Raw genomic sequence first — 27,160 nt, forward strand, 5'->3', positions numbered from 1 at the left:
TGATTAGGATTTTCCTGGATCAGACCGTGGTCACATGCTGTAGTTGAGTTGCTATTACCAGAACTGGTGACTCCACAGATAGGTTGCCTGTTTATCATGTTGACTCTTTGATATCTAGATTCACTTGTGGCCAAGACAGTGCAGCTCTGCCTGTGGAGCCATAACACTGTCCCCAGACATCTGACTCATCTTTGTTCATCACTACATCAGTTTATGTGCTTTAGCTCAGACTTTTCTTTACCTTCTCTTACAGTTGTCGTCCTCCTAGACCTAGACCACAGAGGTCGCCATGTTTTCCCTGTCAGAGTTGGCGCCTCTGAACCAGCATCAGAACAGGTCCAAGTTGTTGAAGCCATGGTGGGAGGTCTTCATGGACTACCTGGTGGTCCTGATGCTGATGACATCTGTTTTGGCTTGCACTGAGCAGCTGTCCCGGGACAGAGTGGTGTGCATTCCCTTGGATCCACTCACTGCCAACAGAAGCAATCACAGTTTGTCAGCTAACAGCAACGTAGGACTGGCTCCATCATCAAAACCACCGACACACGGTTCACACAACATCAGCCCAGATCTTTACTCTGCACCCCGGGGTCGACGTACTCACCTGGTCTACCAGCAGTACATTTACATCAGTCAGGTACCGTAACACTTACATGACTCTCCTTTGTAATGTAAAGCGATGCAACACAGGCAGCGAAAGCAACAAAAAACATGGATGGTAAAGTCACTTTAAAGTTACTGTTGTCAATACATTGTATGAACACTTGTATATGAAAGGAGTCCTGTGTAGAGGTGAAACTACACACAATTATGAACTGATCCTGCTGTTTACCTCTGCTCTACAGAGCCTTTTCACCACATTTTTAATTATTAGGTTCACTCACATAATGTAGAGTGCAAATGCAGAGAGAAATCCTTACCTTAACTGTCCTGCATTCAACAGTTAAAGTTCCCAGTCAGTTAGTAGAGCCATTAACAGCCTGTCCCTTTAAATGCAAATGAACCACTGCTTGCCCCGCCCCACCCCTTTTACCAGTCCCAGGTAGGGGTTTTATTATGCAAATTAGAATCCTAGTTACATCACTGGAAGACAATGATGCCCAAATATATGTTAAAGGGATAGTTCACCCAAAATTCAAATTTCACTCATTATTTACTCACCCTCATGTCGACTAAGGGCTGGGAGAAGTTTCAGAGTCCTCCGTGCCTTCTCGGAGTTACAGCGGGGCTCCGTGCAGCACTGCATGTCCATATGACGGTAGCAAATGGGGCTCACTTTTCTTCGTCCAAAAAGAAAAAAACAAAACAAAAAAAACATCCAAATTCCTCCATAGTGCTCGTCTATAATGTCCCTCTTGTATTGAAGCCCTGACATGAGAAATTGTTCAGAAAAAAATTAAATAAGTCTATGTTTTAAGCTTGTTTGTAGCGGAAGCTCCCAGCACTGCTCTTCCTGGTCCGTCCAAATCTTGCGCGATTTGCGCCGGCGTGTAGCTTCCACAGCACGGAGGACTCTGAAACTTCTCCCAGCCCTTAGTTGACATGAGGGTGAGTAGATAATGAGTGAAATTCGAATTTTGGGTGAACTATCCCTTTAAAGACCCTTCAAAAAGTGATATTTCCATAATATGTCCCCTTTAAAGCTCAAAAATAGAGCTAAAAAAGAAGAAGAAAATATTGGACTTTCATGTACTGTGTCAACACAAACATAAATCCACATGCATGCTAATGTTGCTACATACATTCCTGATGTGAAATGTGTTGATCATTTTTGTTTCTGCTGCCCCCAAGTGGCCAACACATGAATTACTGCTCATTGAAACATCTGTCTGTCCGTCCGTCTGTCTAGGTGTGCTACCATGAGGCTTTGCCTTTGTGCTCCCGTTTCTTTCCCTACATGGCCTTACTGCAGTCTCTAGTGCTAGTGGCCAGTGGCTCCTTCTGGCTCCACTTCCCCCACACCTCTGCTCGCATAGAGCACTTCCTGGCCATCTTAGCAAAGTGCTGCGAGTCACCCTGGACGTCTCAAGCCCTGTCCCATGCTGCCCAGCAGGAAAACATCCAAGAGAAGGAGGTGGAGAGGCGACAGCACCGACCCTGTCCTTCTTCATCTTCACCGCCAGCGAACCGCGCAAGGGGTTCAAGCATAGACTCTGGCACAGACAGCCCACTTTTAAAGAGGTCAGACAGTGTGTCCTCTGCCATCCCTCCCTCCCCGTGCCCCTCCACACTCTCCTGTAACTCGTCTGAATCTCTCAGCCCCCCCGTGCACTTTCCTGACTCCAAGCCATCAGTCATGATTGACAGCCCTAGGCAGGTAATCAGGCTGGATAAGAGTGATGGGGAACAAGCCAGGGCACTGTTCGAAAGAGTCAGGAAATTTCGGTCCCACTGCGAAAGCTCTGATGTGATCTATAAGGTGAGAGACCCTCTAGTCTATACTGTAGGATCTATATATTACATCCCCTCCTTCGTGTTGTTATGGGGCTTTGTGTTTGTAGCTACTTGACCTTAATACTCCCTTTCATCCCTTTAGGTATACTTGGCTCAGACAATATTCAAAATGCTGATGGTGACACTGATTGTGAGCTACACAATCCCACTTCTCAGCAAATTATCCTTCACCCACACCTGTCACCCTGAGGAACAGGCCCTCGTTGGCTATGCCACCTTTGAGTGTATCCACGTGCTCTCTTCACTTCTTCGCAAACTGCTGGTGGCCTACCTGGCCCTGCTAGGGCTGTACGGTCTGCTCAACTTTTACACCCTCGGCTGGATTTTACACAGGTGTGTACAGTAAACAGGGAGAAATGTGTTTTATATCATTTATATAGTATATTATGTATTATATATATTTCAATTATATTATACTATTTGTATTCACTCTCGCTGCTCATGTCAAACTTATCACCAGCAGCAAGAAACTGTACTCAGAGTATGATAATCTGATATACCCACAATACTTCCCTTGTGCGCACAACAGCAGACAAAGGCCGCAATTGCTGGTGAACAAAGTGAAGCATTTGGATGCTATAATCTAATATTTTCCTGAGGGAGCTGGTGGAGACCAAAATAAAGTTTTAAGGGACTATATTATTCTTACAAAAAGTGACTCTGAATTATCTGCTAATACTGCTCTACATCTTTATGATTAGATGAAACAATAATTAATAACCTGAATGAATTAAACACCACACAAAATGGTGAATGAATAATTTTAACAGTAGTTTTAACAACACGGGCTGTGTTTGTTCAAAGGGACATTAAAGCGAACAATGCGTATGAGGCTGAGCATACCAGAGGACCGATAATAGGATTAGAGTTTAATGCTGTGTTTTGGGCAGCGGTATGTTATGTGTGATATATTTTTGTTTCTGTGGTTTGTGCCCTGTGTAGCGCCTTACGACAGTACTCCTTTCACTCGCTGAAGGAGCTGTGCTCGCTGAGAGATGTTCCAGACCTGAAGAATGACCTGGCCTTTCTTCTACACATGTTAGACCAGTACGACCCTCTGCTGGCCCAGCGTCTCTCCGTGTTTTTGTCCCCGGTCAGTGAGAGCAGACTGATGGAGGAGAGCTTGGAGAGGCGCTGGGGGGAGGAGAAGCTGCGTGCCATGACTAGTGTGGATGCAGATGGCTGCTCCAGACTGCAGCTGGTGGCGCTGCCTCGCCTCCCCCCGGCCCTCTTCACCCTCGGCCAGCTTCAGGTCCTCAAGCTGGAGCTCATCACAGACGCCAGGTTCACTGCACAGGTCGCCAACATGACCTCTCTCAGGTGAGTCCTACAGAGATGTAGTCATGCTTCACACATTGTAAACACGTTATTTCCAATTACTTACTATACTATAATATACCAGATGTACCTCAGTTATTCAAGCCAGTACAAAACAGGAGTTTACAAAGCTGTTAAAACAGTATCTTGTAATATTTTATGAACTGTGATCGGTTTGTGACCAAATAATATAAGAATGAAATGATACACCCTTTTCTTTTTCATTATGAAATACTGCTAAATTGTATTTTTCTTTATATTTTCCTGTGTGATGTATCTGTCATGTCTGTATATACTTTGTAGGTGAACTATTGTGTCTATTGTATGTTGTGTGAGTTGTGTGTACTGGACCCCAGAAAGAATAGCCATGCCTTTGGGCAAGTGCTAATGGAGATCCATAATAAAAGAAAGAAAGAAAGAAAGAAAGAAAGAGTAATGTACATATTTCTGCATAATTAATCTTCTGTTTTATTGGATACTCCTACAACAGAGAGATCCACCTCTACCACTGCACAGCTGCTGTGGAGCCCAGTGCGCTTGGATTCCTCCAGGAACGTCTGGAGATCCTCCACCTCACCTTTACTCAGGTATCAGAGATCCCCAGTTGGGTGCTCTCCCTCCGCAGCTTGCACGAGCTTCACCTCTCCGGACGCCTGAGCAGTGAGGGTGGGGTGGGCCGCAGCTGGGCGCTGGGCAGCCTCCGCCAGTTGCGTCACCTGCGCGTTCTGGTGATCCGAGGCATGTTACAGCGGATCCCCGGGGAGCTGTGTGAGGTGACGGGCAGCTTGGTGAGGCTGGAGATCTACAACGAGGGCACCAGGCTGCTCGTACTCACGGGGCTGAAGCGCATGGTGGACCTGACAGAGCTGCTGCTGCAGGACTGTCAGCTGGAGCGTTTGCCCTCTGCACTGCTGGCTCTGACCAAGCTGAGGACACTTGACCTGCAGCATAACAACTTGAGAACTCTGGAGGAGGTGCTCAGTCTGGCTCATCTGCGACGCCTCTCTTGCCTCAGACTCGCCTACAATCGCGTTTTAGCGCTGCCGGCCAGTGTCGGTGTGCTCCGAGGCCTAGAGCTCCTGGATCTGTCCCACAACCACCTCCAGAGCCTTCCCCCGGCGCTCTTCACTCTGCTCCGCCTTCGAAGGCTCCTCCTGGCTGGAAATCTGCTTGAGGTGCTGCCAACGGAGATAAAGTCACTTCAACTGCTCTCTGAGCTGGACCTCAGTGGGAACAGGTTTGAGAGCCTGCCCCCTCAGCTATTCAGTGGTTGTTTGGAGCTGCGCATCTTAAATGTGGCTCACAACTCTCTCACTTCATTACCCAGGGGGGTTGCAGCTTTAAACCAGTTGGGCAGGTTGGACTTGCGCAGTAACAGTCTGGAGGAGCTGCCTCTTGAACTGGGCTGCTGTTCGGGGCTGAGTGGTGGTGGTCTCCTGGTGGAAGACTGGCTGTTTCTCTCTTTGCCTCCCCATGTCAGGGACTTCCTGAGCCGTTCATGCTCCAGCCCTGGTGCGTACTCAGAGGGTCATTCCCGGCCCGAGTCTGACAGTTTCCCATACTTCTCTCCGACACAGTGGAGCTTCTCTTCTGCCCTGGAATCACAGATATAGGACTAATGACTGATTGCTAACAGCAACCTAACACTGAGAGTATTCTGCCAGGCATCTTTGTGTACCAATATATTTTGTATTTTATAATGAGATTTGCTTTTGTAATGCTTTTGCTACTGCAAGACTTAAACACAACAGTATTGTTAGGCCTAATAAGTTACTGTTTTGCATTTGTAGTGCACACTCTGCACAATAAATATGGTTATTTCTTGTTTCTGATTGCCTCCAGTTGGTCACTTTATCATGAACATACTTGCCACAGGTTATTATTAACTGTCAGGTCTTGCCTGATGCTGTTGTGACCATTTCCAGCAAGATCCACCAAAAGGCTGAAAAATGTCATCTTGATTTAGTTTAATATTTATTTATAATAGTTCTAGCAACTCCGTTCTTGATTGTGTCAATTATAATGACTATAATGTTGTGTTGTATTTAGTAGTTGTGGTTTTGCCTCAGCTACAAAATGAATTTTGTGTGGCAGTTCCTCTCTGTGAGCAATGGAGGGCAGTAAACATCCGGATTTCTGAATACACTGAGGTCAACAGTAAACATCACTGGTATCAAGGCAGACACAACACAATACAAAGACCCCAAAAAAGAGGCAAACTGTCAACCTCTGCCCTGCACTGAAAGAAAAAATCCTTCCATCAACCATAGGCTACATGCTCATCTTGGGAACTTAAAGTAAAGGGACAAGTACATAGGCTAATGTAAAATAAATAAATAAATAAACAAATGAATTAGAGGACTAAGAAATTATACAGAGGGATAGGTTAACTATTTTTTCAATAATGTTTAAAAAAAAAAAAAATTATTGAACGCCTGACATGGTAAATAATTAAATTAGAAGGAAAAAGGAACAACATTAAAAATATGTTGGCTAATTTCACACAGCTGCTCACGCTTAATGGAATTGTATCCTAAGATACATAATTTCTTCATATAGCTAATATGATATTATATAATTAATTAATTAATATATTACGGGAAGGGCAGCGTACCGGTATCCTAGAAATCAGTCTTTGACTTTGTCTTTGCCCAAGTAGTCCAAGTTGAACCAAGTCCCAGGCCATGAAAAATAAACTAGGCCTAACGTACATTGTCCTTTACTGCTGAAAGAATAATAGCCTACGTGCTACAGCCTTCATCTCTCAAGCAAGCTACAAGCTACACGTTTGCCTTTTGGGGGCACAATATCTCAATTATTTATTCCTTTTTTTGAGCGAATATACTTTTTCCATTGTGCTCGTTTATTTGTCAAATATTTATTTATTTATTTATTTATTATGTCCCTCTTGAGCTCCCGTACACAGAGTCCACGGCTGCTGTATCCCCTCTGGTATCCCGCTTTTTTAAACTGCGGTGGACTGCGGCACACTTTTCGTCCAATCGCTGGGCGCGTTTGTCAGCGATCGTCAGAATCGACCAATCATGTCAGGGCACCGGAGCGGAGGCGGAACTTCCGGTTACTCGTATAAACCAACTGAGGCCTCCCCATGCGGTGTTGATCTGTAGGTGGACGCGTAGCTAACGACGACAAGAAACGGTAAGGACGCAACACGGATTTATTCTAGCAGTTAGAGAGTTTTTAAAACCTCGATTGTTGTCCAGGATGTGAAGGGACGGATAATGTGAGACTTATTTAGCCACAGACATAACGTAACTACTCGGCAACCGAGCGGCTTCCTTCATTGTTTGCGTGAAGCTGCTACTCAGCTAGCTAGCGTTTTGTAGCCTAGCGTCAGATGGCCTAGCTAACCAACAAATGTTCTTCATGTAAGAAATCCCTAACATGTAAACGTTTATAATCTCCCCAGTGTGTTCTCTAACATTGTCTTGATACCCCCCGAGAAATTATACGTGCCCCCCATCTGGGCAGATAGCTGATATTAGTGCTCCTTTAGCTTTGCCACGTTAGCAATGGTTATGCAACACAATAGCGTTTCCAGTGTTGTACGCGGCTGAGGAGCTAACCGGTAATCCGACAGTGTCGTCTGAACTGTGAGCCTACGTCTGACCAGATTTGTCTATATAACAGTGTGTTGTATATGATTATTTGTTTACATGCAGAGAATCAACTCCATCGTAACACAGTCTTTTTACGTGTTCCCTCTAAAACTAAAAGCTAAATTAGCCTGCATTTCTTATTACCGCATATTCACTTACGGTGGTGCGGTAGTACACACAACATTGGTATTTGGCGACGGGTACTGGTTAAACTTGAACCACTAGCTGGACGATACCAAACCCATTCTCTCATAACATTGGAGATTTATTCTCTTTTCACCAACTGTAAAACAGTTTTGGTAAATACATTCAAAGCGTGTGTTGTAACCTGGCACAAAGAATGGCAACACCAGGTGGGCCTATGGTTGCCCCCCGTTGTGACCCCAGTAAAGGGGGAGTTTCGGCTATGGTAGCTAGCTGATGGTCAAGACTGATTGTTAGTAACACCCTGTTTTTTGTGTTTTGTGTACACAGACACAATGGCTGAGAATGACGTTGAAAACGAGCTGCTCGACTATGAAGAAGATGAGGAGCCACAAGGAGCCCCAGAGAGTGCCGCCCCAGCAGGCAAGAAGGAGGTGAAGGGCTCCTACGTATCCATCCACAGCTCCGGGTTCAGGGATTTCCTGCTCAAACCAGAGCTGCTCCGTGCCATCATCGACTGTGGTTTTGAGCATCCGTCTGAAGGTGAGAAGCATTTGGTAGTTTTGCTTTGTTTGCCACATTTAAGTTATGCACTAGGACATGTTGTATTTCTAATTAATGTACAGTTACACAAAGGATTGTTGTTGCATGTTATGCTGTGGAATGATTTGTAAACATTTCAGTTTCTTGGGCTTAAATCCTTTTTTGTGTGTTTTTTTTCATACAGTCCAACACGAGTGCATCCCTCAAGCTATCCTGGGTATGGACATCCTGTGTCAAGCCAAATCTGGTATGGGCAAAACAGCTGTGTTTGTGCTGGCCACACTGCAACAGATTGAACCTGTCGATGGACAGGTTAGTGTGTGATCAATACAAGATCTGTGTGTGTGTAAAGGGTACTGTCATAGATTGTCCTTAGTGAAAGATAAACCGTTTGCACCAGCATGTCTTGTCTCTTGTTTTCTAATCCTGTTTTGTTGTACAGTTAAAGAAATGAAGACAACACAATTTTTTGAATTGCAACCATATTGCAATTACACACAATGATATTCTCTGACTTGTTGTAACGACTTCTTTCTGTCCCTCTAGGTGTCTGTATTAGTCATGTGCCACACGCGAGAGCTGGCCTTCCAGATCAGTAAAGAGTACGAGCGTTTCTCCAAGTACATGCCCACGGTAAAAGCCGCAGTATTCTTTGGTGGCCTGGCCATCAAGAAGGACGAGGAGGTCCTGAAGAAGAACTGCCCTCACATCGTGGTCGGAACGCCAGGCCGCATCCTCGCTCTCATCCGCAACAAGACCCTCAGTCTGAAGAACGTGAAGCATTTTGTCCTGGATGAGTGTGACAAGATGTTGGAGCAGCTAGGTGTGTTCTCTGGTTTCCGTTTGTTTTACTTTGATATAGTTGTCAACGTGGTCGAGTCAGACTCTTCAGCGTACGTCACTAACATCATTATTGTGTGGCAGACATGAGGCGCGACGTACAGGACATCTTCAGGATCACACCCCACGAGAAGCAGGTCATGATGTTCAGTGCTACTCTGAGCAAGGAGATCCGACCAGTCTGCCGCAAATTCATGCAGGATGTAAGTGAACAAAGAACTGTTGTTTTTTTGTACTATAAATTCTCAAGCACAGAAAATAACAAGCTCGTGCAAAACTTAAACTATTGTAACAAATGGACTAACCCGCTGCCGTTTCCTGTGCAGCCCATGGAAGTATTTGTGGACGACGAGACCAAACTTACACTCCACGGCCTGCAACAGTACTACTGCAAGCTGAAGGACAGCGAGAAGAACCGCAAGCTCTTTGACCTCCTGGATGTGCTGGAGTTCAACCAGGTAAAGTGGAGCTGGTGCACGACTGTCACTGTTGACTTGTGTTATTTATTTATTTTTTTGCTAGTTTTAAAAACCTGAGAATGTGGGTATTTAAACACTATACCATAGGTTATATTCACATGGGTTTCACAGTTGGTGTGTTTTGTGATCACAGAATTGAGAAAGTTGCTTTTATTTAAAACTGTAAAGTAAGTTTGCTCTAGGCTTGCAGCAGCTGTCTGAGAGCTACACTTTGTGTAGATTAAATAAATAATATGAATGTATATAATCATTAATTAAACCATCGGGGTTCTGATCAGCAGATTGTCCCATATTTATTAATTAGGTTAATTCAAAGTCTGCACATGGCTGCAAGTTGATATTGAGGAGAATTACTTCTGTCATCTAATGCTAATATTTCCAATAATGTCAAACTACTGTAATAAAGATTTTTCAGTCGCTCAGTTAAATTCCACAATTCCAAATTCATAATGTGACGAAAGTCCAGTTGTTGCTGCAGCAGCTGTGTTTTAATGTGTCTGCTTCGCCTCTAGGTGGTGATCTTCGTCAAGTCAGTGCAGCGCTGCATCGCTCTGTCCCAGCTTCTGGTGGAACAGAATTTCCCTGCCATCGCCATCCACAGGGGGATGGCTCAGGAGGAGAGGTAAGACACACACACACACACACACACACACACACACACACACACACACACACCTTCCTCCTACATGCTCTCATAAACACATTCCCTATTGCAGTCTGATCGCTAGCTATGTTTATGGAGCATGAGGCCTCATCAGTTAACTCAACACATCATTGCCTTCAAAGGGGATGCTGTCCAGTAATGTCTCCAGCAGCTGTGTTGATAAGTCTCTCTGGCTCTGTCCCCCCCCAGGCTGTCTCGCTATCAGCAATTCAAGGACTTCCAAAGGCGGATCTTGGTGGCAACCAACCTCTTTGGCCGAGGGATGGACATCGAGCGAGTCAATATCGTCTTCAACTACGACATGCCAGAAGATTCCGACACCTACTTGCACAGGGTGAGAACTGCAGAGGAGAAATAACTGCATGTTTTTATCCCTCATACATTTGCTTTCGTAGCATCCACCAGTGTATAATGTTTATTTTCCAGTTTCTAAATGCCATAACGTCTGCATAATTCTCGTCTTCATTGTGTCACTGTCACTCACTCTTCTCTCTACACCCGGCAGGTTGCCCGTGCTGGTAGGTTTGGGACCAAAGGCCTGGCTATAACCTTTGTGTCTGACGAGACCGATGCCAAGACCCTGAACGACGTGCAGGACCGCTTCGAGGTCAACGTGGCCGAGCTGCCAGATGAGATTGACATCTCCTCTTACAGTAAGTCTTTCCATGTCTGACCGGCCGCCGAAATGCCGCGATAGTTGAGGTCCTTATTGAAGTTGCCCTGTTGGCCAGACCCGTTGGAATGATTGTAATTTGTGGATTAAACGGGCACTTACGATTGCCCTACACATAATCAGCTGATGGAATAAACCCTCAGAATTGCTTTGGCAACTAGAGACCGCAGTTGGTGCTGCCATGTAACCGCAGAGCTCTCGTCAAATCCCTTACATGTTTAACCTGTTGGTGAAAAGCCGGTATGCTCAGCTGTTGCTCGTCGCTCTGATCTCTTACATGCTCAACCCGTGTCTCTCCTCCTCTGCCCCTCTCTAGTCGAGCAGTCCAGATGAGTCCTCCAGCCGAGCAGAAGTCTCCTCTCCATGGATCTTGTGTCTTGTATTTGGAAGTAGACGTACTTCACTGTTGATCTGAAAGCTCTGCGTGTTCCCTATGTTCACCAAACATTTATTTTTATTGCCAGTTGTTGGGGGACGGGGGTATGGTCGATTTTAAATTTGTCTTTTACTGTTTTTGTTTTTTCTTTTCTTTTTGCTCAATGAAATTAAAACTTTTTATAAAATTCCATTTTTACTATTGTGGTCTCTTGAGGGGACTTTCCCGGCTCTACCACATTTTCATTTGTTTCAGTGTCGAGCAGAGATACGGTCAGCGAAGTAATCCTCCTGAGAGTAAAAGCAATTTTTAGCCCCCTTTTTATTAATTAGTGTGTATAGGAAGTATTTTTGTTTTTCCCCCCCACTGCGACAGTTGATCTTTATAAAGTAATCAAGTAGTCATGTAGTAAAACAGTTGACAAAGACACGATTTCGGCTCATATGGCAGCTTTCTTTCCAATTTGAATGCCTCCAGTAAACGGAAGTCACCATGTGGAGTAACGGCGGTGAATTTGCAAATTTTAATACGACTATGTCATTAGCACACTGTATAATGAAATGATTGATGTTATACTTGTACCTGTTGAGATGTTGTTTTTAGGTATTAAAAATACTTCACACACAAAGATTCAATGACAAAATATTATTGTATTCATTCATTTTGAAGAAGCAAAAACCCTGAATCTTAAATATCGGTGACCGTCTTGCTAGAATCCCAATAATTATTCACTATGCTAGTAAGGCTGCACAGTTAATCAAAAATCACAAGGTGGCCAAGTGCAACATCCAAATCACAGAAGCTGGAAATGTCATGTGAATGGTCAGCAACAGAAGCGTTGTGGTGCTACACAGATGTTCTGGCCTACAAACCAATTCTCCAGATATAAGGGGACATGGATGTTTTTTAAGAGCCCCAACACAAAATTAGTTTTGGTTCGTTTACAGTAAAATGAAAAGAAAAAATAACAGAACTGAAATTGTGACTCATACAATCACAGGATCTGCCAAAATAACCACAGCATGAGTATATTTGTGTATGGTGCAGCCCTACTTAACTACCCATTGGTCAGTGACCACTTTGATCCAAACGGAAGTACCTCGATAGTAAAATATTTGGTTCAGCTGACAATGTTGACTCTTGTCTACAGTCACAGTGAGAATTCAGATTTGTCCTGTATTTTGGTTTCTAATGCCTCTAACCTTCTGTAACTACAATCGGGCTAATCTGCAAATGTTAGCATGCTAACAGGCTGAACTAAAATGGAGATGATTGTGACATCATGTGAATGATCATATTAAGTCTCCAACACAAAGTTTGAATGAAAATTTCTTTATTCAAAAAAATGCAAAACGATGAACTCGTTCAAATGTGTGTAAAGCAACCAGAGGAGAATTTGTGAGGAACATCATGAGTTGTGTTTTGCCTCTGTCCGTCTTTCTTTTTTAATACATGATCTTAAAGCATGGGTTCATTATTACAGATGGTATTAATGTTCACTAGTAGACATACAATCATCATGCTTTTAAATTGGCACTTAATGCTCATAAAGGATCTGAACTCTGCTTTGTTCAGTGCTAAACTATACATGGACTACTTCAGTATAACTCTGTGAAAGGATTGGCCCTTATACAGACGATACAACTACAAAGAAGGTAACAAATGCATCTGTACATAGCTGCTCTATAGTGTCCTTTAACAAGTCTAGACATACAGTACCAAAACCACAGCATCTACAAAGGCAAATAGCAATGGCAAACACATTTAAATCACCTGTAATGTTTAAAAAAAAACAAAAAAAAACTCCTTTACAAAGTTGTAAGTATTAGAGAGGCAACAGTCTCTTAACTAAGAAAGCCTACTGTAGCCACAAGATGATAGAAAATGCAAATATCTTCCAGTTTCACAGACAACTGCAAAAATGTCTATGGCACACACAAAAAATCTTTGAAATAATGAGACAGTGCTTCTAATGATTCAGAATCACCACTTCAGAATATGATTGTATGTATGTATGTATGATTCAGAAATGAAAATCTCAATCCCTCTGCATTGCATTCTCAGAGGACTGAAGAGTCTACAGGGCCAGGTTGTGAACTGAGGCTGTTGTAAGGTGCGTGAACTTTAACCCAACTACCAGTAAAGGAGGATGCTTGGGTTCTTCAGTCATTAGAAAGGGTCTCGGTCAAATAAAGCAGAGAATAATACAGAATTCCTCCCCTCCGGTTGTGTCTACATGTGTCCTTGGAAACAGGCTCTTGTTGACGTCTGGCGGCTCAGGCCCCCGTCCTCTCCATTGGCCGTGGAGCTCCGACAGTGACGTCGGCCCTTTTAACAGTGTTTCTCAGAAATAGACACAACTTAAACACGAGGACGCATGAGTTATTGTTTCGTTTCAGCGAGGCGGCTTGTTTGCTCTATTACAGGCCAGATCGGGCACCAGAGCGGTTCCGCCCACTGGTCACAAATTACATGTTTACTTCAGTACACGCAGTTTTCAGTTTTTATTTTTATAGCAAAACCAGAGAGTGGCTGATTTTCTCCCACTGCCCCTCAGAGTCAAGATTGTAATTTGCGCAGAATTAGGCGGTCGACTTCTTGACGCCAGAATCCCAGCCTTGTTCTTCTGGTGCTTGCTAAATGTCTCAGTTTCTTGTGGAGGCAAGGCAGGGGATGAGTCCAGCTGTGTAAACAACCTTTGACATATTCCCCACTAATGCGTGCAAAGCCTTGACCCATCAGGTTCAACTCTGTCTTTTTCCAGTACATACCTCCTCTCCTCCTGTAGCCTTCATCATCCATCATTAGATACGGCTCTCTGACCACCGCGACCTCTGACGCAACCCCCGGGGGTCAAGCCCCGGATCTGTGGGAGTCCCCCTCTCCCTCTCCTGGGTGACAGCTCTCAGCTGTTTTGTCCCTCTCAGATCCCCGTTCAGCCACACCGATGCTCCAAACATAGCAGCACCGCCTTCCCTGGTGGCAGGCCGCTGTGTCTGTCCCAACAATAAATACCAATGAATAAATACCATATAAACACTCAAGCCACGCTTCTGTCAGAACATCTGAGATGCTCCTCCATCTCTTTCTGTCCCAGTCTTCTCTGCGAGTCTTCATTTGGTTTATCGTCACACAGCTGGTTTCGTATTTGGCTCCAAAGCAGCAGCCTGACAGACCAGCTCATCTCAAACTGTTTCTGAGTGTCTGAGATGTGAATCCACACCGTCAACATTTGTACGTGTCGGCTGTCACTCCATTGTCCCCAGCAAAAGTCTCAAAGTTCAGAGGACCTTTGGTGCATGGCAGCAACATGGTAGGAACACGGCAGCTGGCTGCGTCCATGTTTCCACAAAGATTTAGTCAAAGTCTGAAGTAGAACGGATCTACTTTTTATCTACACTAAAGCAGGGCTGGGTCACTTTGCTGTTTCCAAGTTGAGGATGCGCCCAACCAATTCATTCTGCTCCCCATTCCTCCCCAAATAATTTTCCAGAAAAGATGTTTTGACGCGTGCACCTTTCTTGGGTCTACTCAAAGATACACTAAAGACAGCTAATCTATTCTATGGGGGGGGAGTTAAAGTCTGTTTTTAAGAAGGAATGTAGGTTGGGAGGGGAGGGGATGGTGCCACTAGTCGATGAACTTATGTGTGTCTCCGTAGAGCCATCGCTGCGGGGGCATGGCGGCCTCATTGAGATGGTTGCACTCGTCGCTGCACTTGCAGGACTGGATGAACATCACGGATCTGTTGAAGCGCTCGCCGTCGGGGCAGGCGAAAGCCACGCTGGCGGTGCGCGTGCGGCGAGGCGAGCAGCAGCGGCCGTCCCTGCACACGCCGCAGTAGTTGGGCCTGTACAGACGAGTGCTCCTGCAGCCGGCGTAGGACAGACGGTGAGGCTCAGGGGCCTTGTGGGTACGAGAGCACTTCCTTCCTTTCTGTGGGGGGGAAAGAGAAACCAGAGATAAATGCTAACGTCAGTTTGCTAACATACTCAAGTCGAGGTATAATGTATCTGCTACATACAGACATGAATATCTATACCAAATCTGATGGCACTCCATTCAACGTTTGTCATCTCATCAAATGTCAGCCCCATTTAAAGGGATAGTTCAACATTTTGGGAAATCCTCCCTATAGTCATAGGAGTAGGTTTATTACATTTAATTATCGGTGCATGTTGTTTTGAGATCAGCGGGGCAGAGACGCGAGCTGCTCAGCGAACACAGTGGAGGTGAATGGTACAGGTCCCCTGTCCCTCATCAAACTCATCAATTACACAATCCAACAACTCCTGCACATTCACCATGCTATGAAATAATCAGGTATAATAATTATGTAATATTACGACATGTGAAGCAAATACTCTGAACTACTTGCGCTTTTGAAATCACTCCGCCCAGCAGCCATGTCTGGGATGTAGTTTGTCTATGCATTTGCCTCGAAAACAACTCTGTCTCTTAATGTTACGTTATTATTTCATAGCGTGGTGAATGTGCAGGTCACAACTTGTCTACGAGAGTGGTTTGCAGTTTTTGGAGTGTGAATTTGATGAGTTTGATGAGGGACAGGGGACCTGTACCATTCACTGCCACAGATCTCAAAACAACATGCACCGACAATTAAAGGTAATGAACCTACTGCTATGACTATAGGGATTTTGGCAATAGGTGAATTTGTCAAAATGTTGAACTCTCCCTTTAAAGTCGAGGTACAATACATACAGACATGAATATCTATTTTAAATCTGATGGCACTCCATCCAATGTCTGTCAAGACATCTCATCAAATGTCAGACTCAATAAAGAACCATGGATGTCAATACAAGATTTCATGGCAGCCCATTCATTGGTGGTTAAGATGTTTCAGTTGGGACCAATGTGTCATCTCTAGAAGTATGGTGCTTGCATGTCTGAAGATCTTTCCTTTGGCGCAGCTGTGATGCTATCGGACGACAAAAATGTGGAGCGGGTTGGGCACCGTTTACCACTGAAAGCTTTTTAGGATCACATCACCATTAGCTCGGGATCAGAACTGCCGCACGCCACAGCAACATGACATAACTCATTATTCAACTCTGAGACATGAAAATCAAAAGTTAATGCAGCTAAGCGCAGCGACTGGAAAACAAACTAAAGGTCAGAACAACAGATGAGTGCCAGAGAGAGGAGCATGCCAGCGATAGCTAAGGATCGACACTGATGCACATTAACACCCACAGCAGCTCTGCAAACACCGGGAGAGCGCGGTGAAACAGGTGCATAACAACCCATCAGCCTCCCGAGTGGCTGGTGGCAGGACGCATAATGTTCCTAAAGGGTGTTGTGCGTGAGATGTGAGTGGGCGAATCGAGTGCTCTTTAAATCACACAGCGCAGAGCCACCGAGTGCTGCTGACAGCCACAGTGTTGCAAGGTTCAGTGCGGGGGAGCTCTGAACCCAAACCCCCACAGACAACACAGCAGAGTTTCTCTTTTGTCTCTGAAAACATTTTCTTCTTCTTTTTCGTCATGTTATTTACAAAGCTGAGCTGCAATGATTTTCAGCTGTTTGAAATGAAAACTTGGAAAGAATTCGACAATGAAATATTCATCTTTTTGTGTTGCAGACATTCTTGAAGAAAAAAATACAAAACAAAAGATTAAAAATCTGTACATGGTTTGGTAGGGGGACGAATCAGACTACTTGACCACTTCTTGGATGCAGGCAACAACCAGAGACCAGAGGCCTCAAGAAGCTTCTGCTCTGAGCCAAGACAGGTTCGGCACATAAACACGTAAAATGTAGAAATGTCAACTGCCAAATGTCTGGTTGTACGTTGATATTTAAGACCGACACGAATGTGGTATCAAACTTCTCAACTCATCGCTTTACAGCGGGTGAAGCTGCAGAGGGGAAACCAGGTCTAAATCAGCCCCGTCCTCATCTGGACACACAGCAACAGACCCACGAATAGACAGAATGGACCAGAAAAGACTCCAGCTACAGAGGGATTGAAGGATGGAGGAGGGTGAAGGGGCTGTATACATGCCATGATATTAATACCAATCTGACCCCTGAGACATCCTTTCCTGAATCCATTTAGCATGGCGGCCGGGCGGCATAGTTGTGGCCCATTAGAGGAAACTCACTAATGTGTCTCTTAATAGGAATCTTAAAAGCATCACACACATTCCTCACCTTGACGGGGACGGACATGGAGCTGCAGGGCCGGATGTTGCACAGGCGCGTCTCCTTTGTCAGCTTGCAGCGGGCATTGTCATTGGTAACACGAGAGGACACGCCCATCCCGCAGCTCCGAGAGCACTGAGACCAGGAAGTAGTCTGAACCACGCACTGATCTCCCACCTGCCTCCAGGCTGGCAGAGATGAAAGAGGAAGGACGTGTGAGGGAGGACAACAACAGAGGGATGCAAAAATGTGGAGTCACAGAAAGAGCAGCGACATCAGTCGAAGTAAAACTAGTGGGGGGGAAAGGGCCGCTAGGAGAGAGAGGGAGAAGGAGAGATGCAAAGCACACTAGCCTCATTCACCGAACAGGCAACACTGACGCATAGAGAGGGTGATTACAGAGAGGGGAAAGCTGGGTGACAGAGGTATGTGCTGTGTGAGAGCAGAGAGAGAGAGAGGGAGAGAGAGAGCACCTCTGGTGTGCAAGGAGCCAGTGGAAAACAAGCCTCACATAAATGCTGACACACACACACACACACACACATACACAGATGCAGAGGGAGAGGCTCACAGTGAGGCCGTTTGTGCGTCAAGAGGCTAAAATGGTTAAAACATAAACATGATGCTTTACTGCGTAGAGGAAACAGACGGCGCTCTGAGGCGACATGGCGGCACCCTCCCTTACCCGCCAGGTGCTTGTTTCCACGTGGCTTGTCCCACTTGCGCCCCACCTCCACCAGCTCGTTGCCCATGGTGTCCTTCTCCTTCTTGGGCTTGTAGGGGTACAGCTTCCGGAAAGGTTTGGGATAAGGCTTGGGGTAAGGGTAGGCCGGGTAGGGAATGAAGGGGTAGGGCGGGTAAGCCGGGGGCTGAGGCCGCCGGTGGGCCGGGGGCATGACGGTGGTCCCCTTGTGGCAGTCGATGCTGAGGCAGCACTGGCCTGGCACCTTGACCAGCTGCGGGGAGGGACAGGAAGGGGAAGCCAGGGGAAGGTGGCTGGGGCAAAGGGGCACGCAGCCCACCGCTCCGTCGATGCAGGTGCACTGGTGTTTGCAACCGGCGCGGAAATTCTCGCCATTTTGATAAATCCGCCCGTTGTATTCGCAGGAGCGGCCCTCTGCCTTAGCTGGAAGGGGAGAGGAGGACAGACAGGATGGTCAGAATACTTCATCTGTCTGCAGAAATCAAACATTGTTGATCCAAGGAAAACTCTGGAAACTTAAAGGGATAGTTCAACATTTTGGCAAATTGGCCCATTGCCATAATCCCTATAGGAGTTGTTTTCGAGGTAAATTCATGCAAAACCACTGATGTGCGTTCCCGTCGGGGGCAGGTTTTCGGCAAGCAGTCTCTGCATTTGCCTCGAAAACAACTCTGTCTGTTAACGTTCCGTTATTATCTCATAGCGTGGTGAATGTGCAGGTCACAACTTGTCCACGAGAGCGTTGTGGAGTTGTTGGATTGTGTATTTGATTAGTTTGATGAGGGAAACCAAGAAATCCCATTAGCCTCTGTAGCGTAGCTCTGAGCAGCTCGCGGCTCTGCTCCGCCGTTCTAAAAATAGCTTGCACTGACAATTAAAGGTAACGAACCTACTGCTATGACTATAGGGATTATGGCAATGGGCCAATTTGCCAAAATGTTGAACTATCCCTTTAAGAGACACAAAGAACCCACAGGAAGAGGCTCATCTGTAAATACATCTTTAATGAGAACACAAGGTAGATAAGAGGAGGGAGGCAGAGACACACTATCTCCAGATTTATGCAGCAAGCTCTATTCTTAGACCGGAGGAATTTTGACTTGTTTACAATGTCCTTCCCCTGCGCTGCCCCAGTGGAACTCCCCATACAACACCCCGGATACCCCCCCTTTATATAGAAACACCCCCAAATAAACACATATAAAAATACCACTGTATGTATGTGTTTGTGCATTTCACGGGGCTGTTTGTGTACACATTGAACTACTTATATAAATCCCGGACTTGGCCGGGTTTCAGTCGCAGCTCATGAAGGTGCTCTGTTTTCGAAACGTGGCACGGGCTTCAAACCTCAAGCCCCTATCAAAGAGAAACTCCAGCCGCTTGGCTCGGAAGCCAGATTCCCCACCCTGAAGTTACACATTCCCTCACTCAACCCTGAGCTCAGACCCCAGAATCTGTGCTCAATCTACACCCAGAAACTCATTAACCTTCCCCCGTCTGTGACTCCCACCACCTCTGCTGTATAGGCTACGTACCCCTGCAGATGCCATGGGTACGGCCCACATCGTTGCCGTAGTTGCACTCCAGGCCTTTGTGGTGGTCGCAGGGACGGCCTTCGTGGCAGTCCTGGTTGAGCTGGGCGGCGCACACCTTGCAGCAGGCGCAGCCATCGGGGACCGAGCTGACCCCTGGGGGACATGACGGGGGCCCCGCCGGGCACTCACAGACCGCCGGGCAGCCTGCGGTCACCTACAGGAGGAGGACGGTACAGGACACACTGTTATTAACCTTGAAAAAAAACACAACAACGTCATGACAGTGAAGTTCCTCTGTGAGGAGGAGTCACACTGGAACCAGGCAGGACAATAGTTTGACTCATGTTACACAGATCACAGAAATTCCTCAAAGTGTGTGTGTGGCTTAAACATTAGCTGAATACCCAGCACTGTCCCGAGCCCCACAGGGATATCTGTAACCCACTGTCGCCTTCCGCTTGGCATTCGCCGCGCGAGCCAGGATGAAAGGGACCTTCTCTGACCTGAAAACTCCCCACCTCCCTGCTCCTGCATCTTTTGTTTCTCACACTCTCTCTCCACACACACACACACATCAGAGTCACTCCCATCAGGTACTGAGATCACAGGGAGCTGCCAGTCTGACTGTCCATACTCAGATCAGGGGTCCCTTCCTCACTGTCCACTCTCTAAACCCCCCACCGGCCAGGTCTCGGAGCCGTGGTGGTGTCACCGACTGTTGAGGGTCGTGAGTGGGGATAAAGGTTGGATATGACATCACACAATAACTTTCCATTTTTAGCTCTGCATATGTATAACCTGGCACTGATACACTATCCCTGTGGGCATCTCTAGAATGCAGAGCTTTCACATTGACATTAAATGTATTTTTATCTTCATTGATACAACTGTTAAGTAAGTGTGGTGTAATTCTGGACCAACAGAAGCCCAATAACATCTCACAAAGACCTTTGCAAAAACACACATTTCTGGCATGTGGCTGCCATTATTTATCAGATTATTCAGATTTGACAAATGTCTAAAATTATGGTGAGATAAAAATAATCTCTGTAAATAAATGTACCCTGAGGTACTGAACAGAGGAACAAGTCTGAGGGTCTTTTCATTTGTTTTACCCTACCACATTTCAGATTTAACTGTTTTTATTCCATTACATGGCAAAATAATAGATGAGCTCATAAAATTATGCAGTGTTACAGATATAGAAACAATCCATCAGTAATTACAATGGTTGAGACTATAACAATAGTAAATTGCCTATTTATTAATGAGAAATTAGATAATGAAATGATTTCTCTGCAGTGGAATATTTCACTTGTTATACTTGAAGACTGTTATAACTTTTTGTTACTGATGTTTTATTAATTATCATAATAGTGTGATAGCGCCTGTTTATATTGCAGTATTACATCTTAAAAGAAAGTACATGAATACTTCCTCCACCTCTGTGAATAGAGAAGTGTGAGGATCCTGAGTTCTCTCATCTTAAATGATCCTGATATCACAGAGCTGCTCTGGACAGCAGGCGGTTCCGCACATGGAGGGAGAAGGTGGATAGATGCGACATTATAAATAACCGGTGAGGACAGGGACGGCGAGTAGGGTTTCATGACTTTGACCATTATTTTGACAGGCTTTACTCACTAAGATTAGGTTTTATGGAAATGTAACCAGACGACTGCGACTCAAATCCGCCGGAGCTGCTCTCACAGTACAGGCACGTGAGTCTTTATTCCTCAGTGTTTACGTGCAGCAGCAACAACAGTGACACGGAGTCAACTCCATTCACTTACCCAGCCGACTGTCACCACTTGCAGGACAGCAAATAACAGCAGTATCCCCATGTTAAAGAAAAGAAAAAAAGAAAAAAAAAACCCTCAAAAAAACAAAAAAACAAAAGCACTATAAATCACAGAGACATAAATCCACCACCGGCTCAGAAACAATAGCTTTTGTCCACAAAGGTTAAATCCGACTTCCACGACGATCCTCAAATGTCCTCCATCATTTGTAAATTCTCATCGATCAAAGTTTGAGCCATGTTTTTATATCAGCCTCGTGCTTTTTATGGCAGCCACGCCCACTCCAGACCTCCCTTAACCAATTAGGACGCAGGCGCGCGGCCAAGGTGTCTCAACAGCGACGGAGAGGGGCGGGGCTTAGGGCTCCAACACGGATGGCTGAGGTTCGGGGGTGGGGGCGTGGCCAAGCATGAATGCACTCATTCATAAAAATTCAGAATTACTACATTCCAAAGAGGACCTGGCTTTTGGGTGTTTATTTATTTATGTTTGAGCGAAAATAATATTTTTGATGCTTTAAAGTTCTTTTCACACGCATACCTCTGTCCGGCTGCTGCTTTGTGAAAAGTAAAATAAATATACTCAGCTGCTAGTCTGTGCTACATTAATACTTGGGGCAGCCATGGAAAACAGCTAGGAATTTCCTTCCCCCACTTTATAAAAATAATTTTAAACAAGAGCTGGACAGATAAAGTACATATACAAGGAGAGCAGAGTTGGTTATAACTACATGATTGAGTGATAGTGGTGTTGAAAATGATTATCATAATCTCCCGTGCAATTCATCACCCTCTTTTCCTCCTTCCATATCCTGTCTTTAGCCCCCACATCCCTTTTACCTACTTAGAAGTTCCCAGGGCACCATTTTACACACACACACACACACACACACACACACACACACACACACGCATACACACACACATATGCATACACACGCACAAACGACATGTAAACATGCAAGAATTTATTTTTCAGTTTAAGGTTTTCATTGAAGAGAGGAGAGCGGAGGTGAGAGCCGCCTGGATAATCTTCTTGTCATCTGTGCAGACATGCACACAGGAAACCAACCATCTCAGTACCTGAGCCGGTGGCTAAAAACATACACATACACACGCACACACACACAGATGCACATTCATACTGTATATGAGAGGGTTAAATACATATTCCACATATGCACACTCAAACGTTACATTAAACACACAAACATACAGTGGGCTGCTTGCTGAAATTCGGTGAGATGGATTGTGGGTGGTTAAATTGTTGTTTTCCTTTAGAGTTTCTCCAACATGTATCATTAAGTAGAGGAATGCCTGCAGTCGTTTGTGCCAACAAGGAAGATAGCATCCTCTTCATCCTCTATAAATCACTCCTTTGCACTTAACCAAATGGTTGTATTTTGAGTAGAGTGCTCAGTAGGCATGTACTGCACAGAAATACACATTCATATGTACTTACATCCTTAACGTAAGTAAAGATAGAATAAGTCTGCATGGATCCCCTGAGGAAAATAATTAATGGTTGCTGCAGTACGGGACAGAAATGAGTATAGATAGAGAAAGTGAAAGGTAAATATTATGTGAGTATAGATAGAGAAAGTAAAAGGTAAATATTATGTAACCTACATATTATGTAAATATGTACACACGTATGTCAAATGAAGTGACATACTGATGTGCAGAGTAGCAGCACAGTCAGTTCAGTATAGTATAGGATACTGTGTGTAACAGCGATCTGATACTGTCTTCTACTACAGAATTATATAATATATGATTAATTAAGTAATATTAGTCTGTTAGTATATAGCAGATTAAAACAATATAATATTTGAGCAAAAGGTGAAGCAAAAGTGCATCACAAACAACGAATAGTCAGTTATGAGTAAAAGTTCTCCCCTCAAAATTACTCTCAAGAGGAAGAGACAAAGTTTTTACTAGCAAAATGTATTTATAATGGGATTATGTAACTTCTGTTTAACAGGCGTCCCAGTGATAGTAAAATGTTGAATGTCAAACTGCAGAAAGGCAAAACAGAAACACAAGTAGAAAAGAGTTATAAAGTTTGCAAACTGAAAAATTCAAGGTTATATCAGACTAAATAAGGCTGTAGCAGCAAAATCCCTGTGTGTATTGTATTGTAAAAAAAAAAATACAATATGTCAGTGTTTTATAATGTAGCATAAAATGGAAATATGTACTTAGTTATTTTCTACCACTGTGTGTACACCTGCACACCCCCCCGTTGCGAGCATCCTCACATTCGCATATCAGAAGCTCATTTCACAAGCACTTAATAAACACAGAAGAGACCGTACACGCCAACATACACATGTACGGTACGTCCTCACACACACGGACACACACGCACACACACAGAGGCCTACACAGAGAGCTAAATTATGTATTTACCAAACCTCCATCCTCTTCCCACACAATCCATCTCTCTCTGTCAGTGCACGGAGGTGATGTAACAGGCCCATGTAAACAAGCCCAACACGGCCAGAGAAAGTGGAGGGAGAAAAAAAAACACTGGATTTGCCGAAGCCCGAGTGTGTGTGACCACCCTGACGACACACACACAGAGGGAGAAATATGTTTTTGTTGTTTTCATATTGGAAGTTCCATTGGCTCATCAAAAAATGCGTCTTTTCCACTTTGGTCTCGGTGGCTTCCATCCTAGACATAATAAACAAACATGCACAATTTCCAACACACCAAAGGAGAGGCATTCATTAGCTCGCAGGGATACACTAGACACTGCCACTTGGGAACTTACCCTGTGCGGTGACCTTTACATTCTGAGCTGACAGCGAACGTCAACTTGTAATGGTTAAAGTGACACAAGTCTGCTTTAAGAGTTCACTGGAAAACCTCCTTGTCACTACTATTAAAAAGTCAAGGGAATGGTTGGAAGTGCAGGAGGAGGGAGAGGAGGGAAATGGAGCAAAAAAGAGGCGAGCAAAGGCAGGTGAGAAACAGATCAAACCTACAAAAACAAGTCAGTGGAAATAAAAGACCGGGGCAGAGAGAGGTGTAAGACACATGTACGGAGCCAAGGTAATATTAGGGCAGTGAGAAAAGAAGGAAGCAGATACAACAGGATAGCAGTGTGAGGTCAGTGGAACAAACACAGCTCAGTTTTCATTAGTGATTCTTTGCCACAAAGAGCGCAACACTGTGAGTCGAGCAGAAGAGTGGTGTTTTTACCGTAAGGAGGGCTTTGTGTGTCTGTGTGAAGGAGAGTGTGTTTATACACAAGGGGAATGGACGAGGAAGGGAGGGGGAGAGGAAGACAGGTGTGGGGTGTTTGTTTAGCAGAGCTTCTGCCACACCTGCTGCCAGTATGTCAGCTCTTTGTACGCTACAGCCCACAAAGATACAAGTAAACACTCACAAAAATACGACATTTTTCAGCCAGTATTTAGGAGTTTGTCTGCAAAGGTGTCAGAATTTTATGTTATACGGTTATAGCTATGCAGGTAACACTCTCTACTCTTTGTCTGCTGAACACAAGAAAAAAATAACCTATACTATTGTAGATTTATGTCTTTTGATGAAATAAAAGTTGCATGTTGAACTCCAACATATCATTTTTAATATCTTTTGCTGAACATTTTATTAAATCAAAGCAAAATAACAGCCCGAATCCTCTGTTGACCTGTTGACCTCACCTCTTGTTTTCGATGGAGAGGAACAGGTGTGTGTTATATAAACACTTTGTAAGGGACTGTAATAAAACCACTAAGGGCTGGAAAAAAGGCCAAGGTAGTGTCATTTTTAGAACAGTTTGACTTTTCTGAAAGATGGACATAGTTTATTATACTTTATTTTTATTTAGTTTTTTTCCTGAATATAATTATACATGTCCTCAAACAAAATCCTGCAGGTCTGGATGCTTGCTCATTGGTCCAAACTCCAAACATTTCAGACACATGCATTAAATGTTTATTGTACATGAGCTTTAGAAGAGTTTGCCTAATCACTGGCAAAAGGTTCCTCAAAAGTTTGCCCCTAACCGTCTTTTAAAGTGTCCTCTGATGAATTGATGTGATGACCTCGGGATGTAAATGTTTTTAACTAATCTCCCATAATTTTGCTCCCCAAAAGCAAAATTATATAAAAACTATTAACTTTTTGTTCTCTCTATAGCAGAGAACAATAATTAACTTTGAAATGTGTGTTTTTTTATAATAGACTTCTTGTACGACATTTTGACTGTAGTTTAGGTCACGGTGCTCTGTTAACGCAATCATCAAGCCAAAATATTTGTTATTGTCCAATTCCTATAACAACATACCAGCGACACTAATGACAGTCTCATCAGCCCCTGCCGTACTCTGTGTTTAATGCTAGTGATCAAATGTCAGCATGCTAACATACTACACTAAGATGGTGAGCATGATGAGCATTACACCTGCTTCACACCAGGGGCGATGCCACAGCCGTGACCTACACGCTAAGTAGCGCAGCTGCCTGCATGTTTAGACTATAGTATTGTTTTGTTTTTTCTTCCTGGTGTCTTTCATCACTACTATTAACACTCATCTCTGTTTTTCTCTGCCTGATAAAGGGGAACTGCACTGGATTGTTGCAACATTACATTATATGTGAAAAAAAACAGTGAAGCAAGGTAAATTTGTAGGTGTTATTAAATTTGTTATGTTGTGTTTTTGTATGTACGTATGTGTGTGTGCAGTAAGGACAAAGACAGACGGGGTGACTGAGAAAAAGACTCGAGTGCACAGCCTGTTCCAAAACAGAAGAAAGGGGAAAGAAAAACAAGCTAAGAGAGAGGTTAGGAGAGCGCCAGTAAGAAAGGATGAGAGGAGGGGGGCAAGGAATTTTAGTCCTAAAGTTATTTTTAAACCAAGAACAGGAACTCTACTGTTGACTTCCCAAACACTGAAACATAGATCGGTATAAGAGCAGAGCTGGGAAAAGGAGACAGGGAGGGTACGCACACACATACACACATCCACACACACACACTCATACAGATGTCAGGTGTCCCATCCCATACACGTGTCTACATCCCTCCAAACACATTCCTATCACACTTACCAGGACGTGTGGCTGCATATTCATCGTATCGTTCACAGTGCACAGCTCTGTGTTTTAAGACGCACAAACCTTCAATAAAAAACGAGAAAGGCAGTCATTTAAACTTCTATTTGTACAATTCCATATATATACATATATATATATACAGCATTTGGTCTGACTGACTATAATCAAGACGTGGTGCACACAAGGGAACAGGCAGACAGAATCTGCCAATTACAGGCCCATGGTAAACGTAGACAGAAAGAGCGTCACAACATTTAAAAAAAAAAAAAAAAAAAAAGGATGACAGACCAGATTCAAAGATGACTGAGGATACAGTTTCACACTAATTGAAATAACTACAAGGTCATCTACTGTAATCATCCTCTTGGCACAATCTGTGCAACAACAAGCTTTATACTGCGTGCTTTTCCACTGGGTATGCCACCAGGCTGTTATTAACAAATAAAGACATCTGGGTTTATGGGGAGTGAGTTGGGACAAAAATCTCTCACACAAAGGCGGGAGGGAGCGTTCTGTGTACGCAAAGAACACACACCCTGCCATTCATGCGTGCTTTGTCAAGGGCTGTTATGAAACCTCAGCTTCATCAATGGCTGTTGTATTCCCGACTGCGGGCTTGTGCAGCCAGGAAACTAGTTTGGATCGGGAATAAAGAGCCGCGAGAGGAGGGCGATCAGGTGCAGCGGTTACAACCATCCCAAGGAGTCGTTATCTGTCAGCAGGCACGCAGTACAGTTTGCTCTGCGTCACAGAGTATCACTTCCTCTTGA

At 44.5% G+C, this 27,160-nt stretch overlaps 3 protein-coding genes across 3 annotated transcripts; 2 read left to right on the forward strand and 1 right to left on the reverse strand.

The window, feature by feature from the left end:
- Positions 1-253: 253 nt before the first annotated feature.
- Positions 254-5,602, forward strand: LOC146983394 (volume-regulated anion channel subunit LRRC8D). The gene is made up of 5 exons (XM_085784965.1): positions 254-637; positions 1,850-2,419; positions 2,537-2,787; positions 3,397-3,774; positions 4,262-5,602. Exons 1-5 carry the CDS (start codon positions 290-292, stop codon positions 5,382-5,384), a joined length of 2,670 nt encoding a protein of 889 aa, XP_085641091.1. The 5' UTR covers positions 254-289; the 3' UTR covers positions 5,385-5,602.
- Positions 5,603-6,856: 1,254 nt separating this feature from the next.
- ddx39ab (DEAD (Asp-Glu-Ala-Asp) box polypeptide 39Ab) lies at positions 6,857-11,302 on the forward strand. Its single transcript, XM_085784966.1, has 10 exons — positions 6,857-6,930; positions 7,866-8,078; positions 8,263-8,390; positions 8,625-8,901; positions 9,003-9,121; positions 9,245-9,376; positions 9,910-10,019; positions 10,251-10,395; positions 10,567-10,714; positions 11,051-11,302. The coding sequence occupies exons 2-10, from the start codon at positions 7,871-7,873 to the stop codon at positions 11,065-11,067; spliced, it is 1,284 nt and encodes a 427-aa protein (XP_085641092.1). The 5' UTR covers positions 6,857-6,930; positions 7,866-7,870; the 3' UTR covers positions 11,068-11,302.
- Positions 11,303-12,426: 1,124 nt separating this feature from the next.
- LOC146983396 (CCN family member 1) lies at positions 12,427-21,537 on the reverse strand. The gene is made up of 5 exons (XM_085784967.1): positions 21,313-21,537; positions 19,520-19,733; positions 17,964-18,404; positions 17,288-17,466; positions 12,427-15,046 (listed from the first exon to the last, which is right to left on the reverse strand). The coding sequence occupies exons 1-5, from the start codon at positions 21,361-21,363 to the stop codon at positions 14,741-14,743; spliced, it is 1,191 nt and encodes a 396-aa protein (XP_085641093.1). The 5' UTR covers positions 21,364-21,537; the 3' UTR covers positions 12,427-14,740.
- Between the last annotated feature and the right edge of the window lie 5,623 nt (positions 21,538-27,160).

The sequence above is a fragment of the Trachurus japonicus genome, chromosome 8 (assembly GCF_045865225.1).
Source record: "Trachurus japonicus isolate A0001 chromosome 8, Traja_1.0".
In the NCBI taxonomy this organism is placed as follows: Eukaryota; Metazoa; Chordata; class Actinopteri; order Carangiformes; family Carangidae; genus Trachurus; species Trachurus japonicus.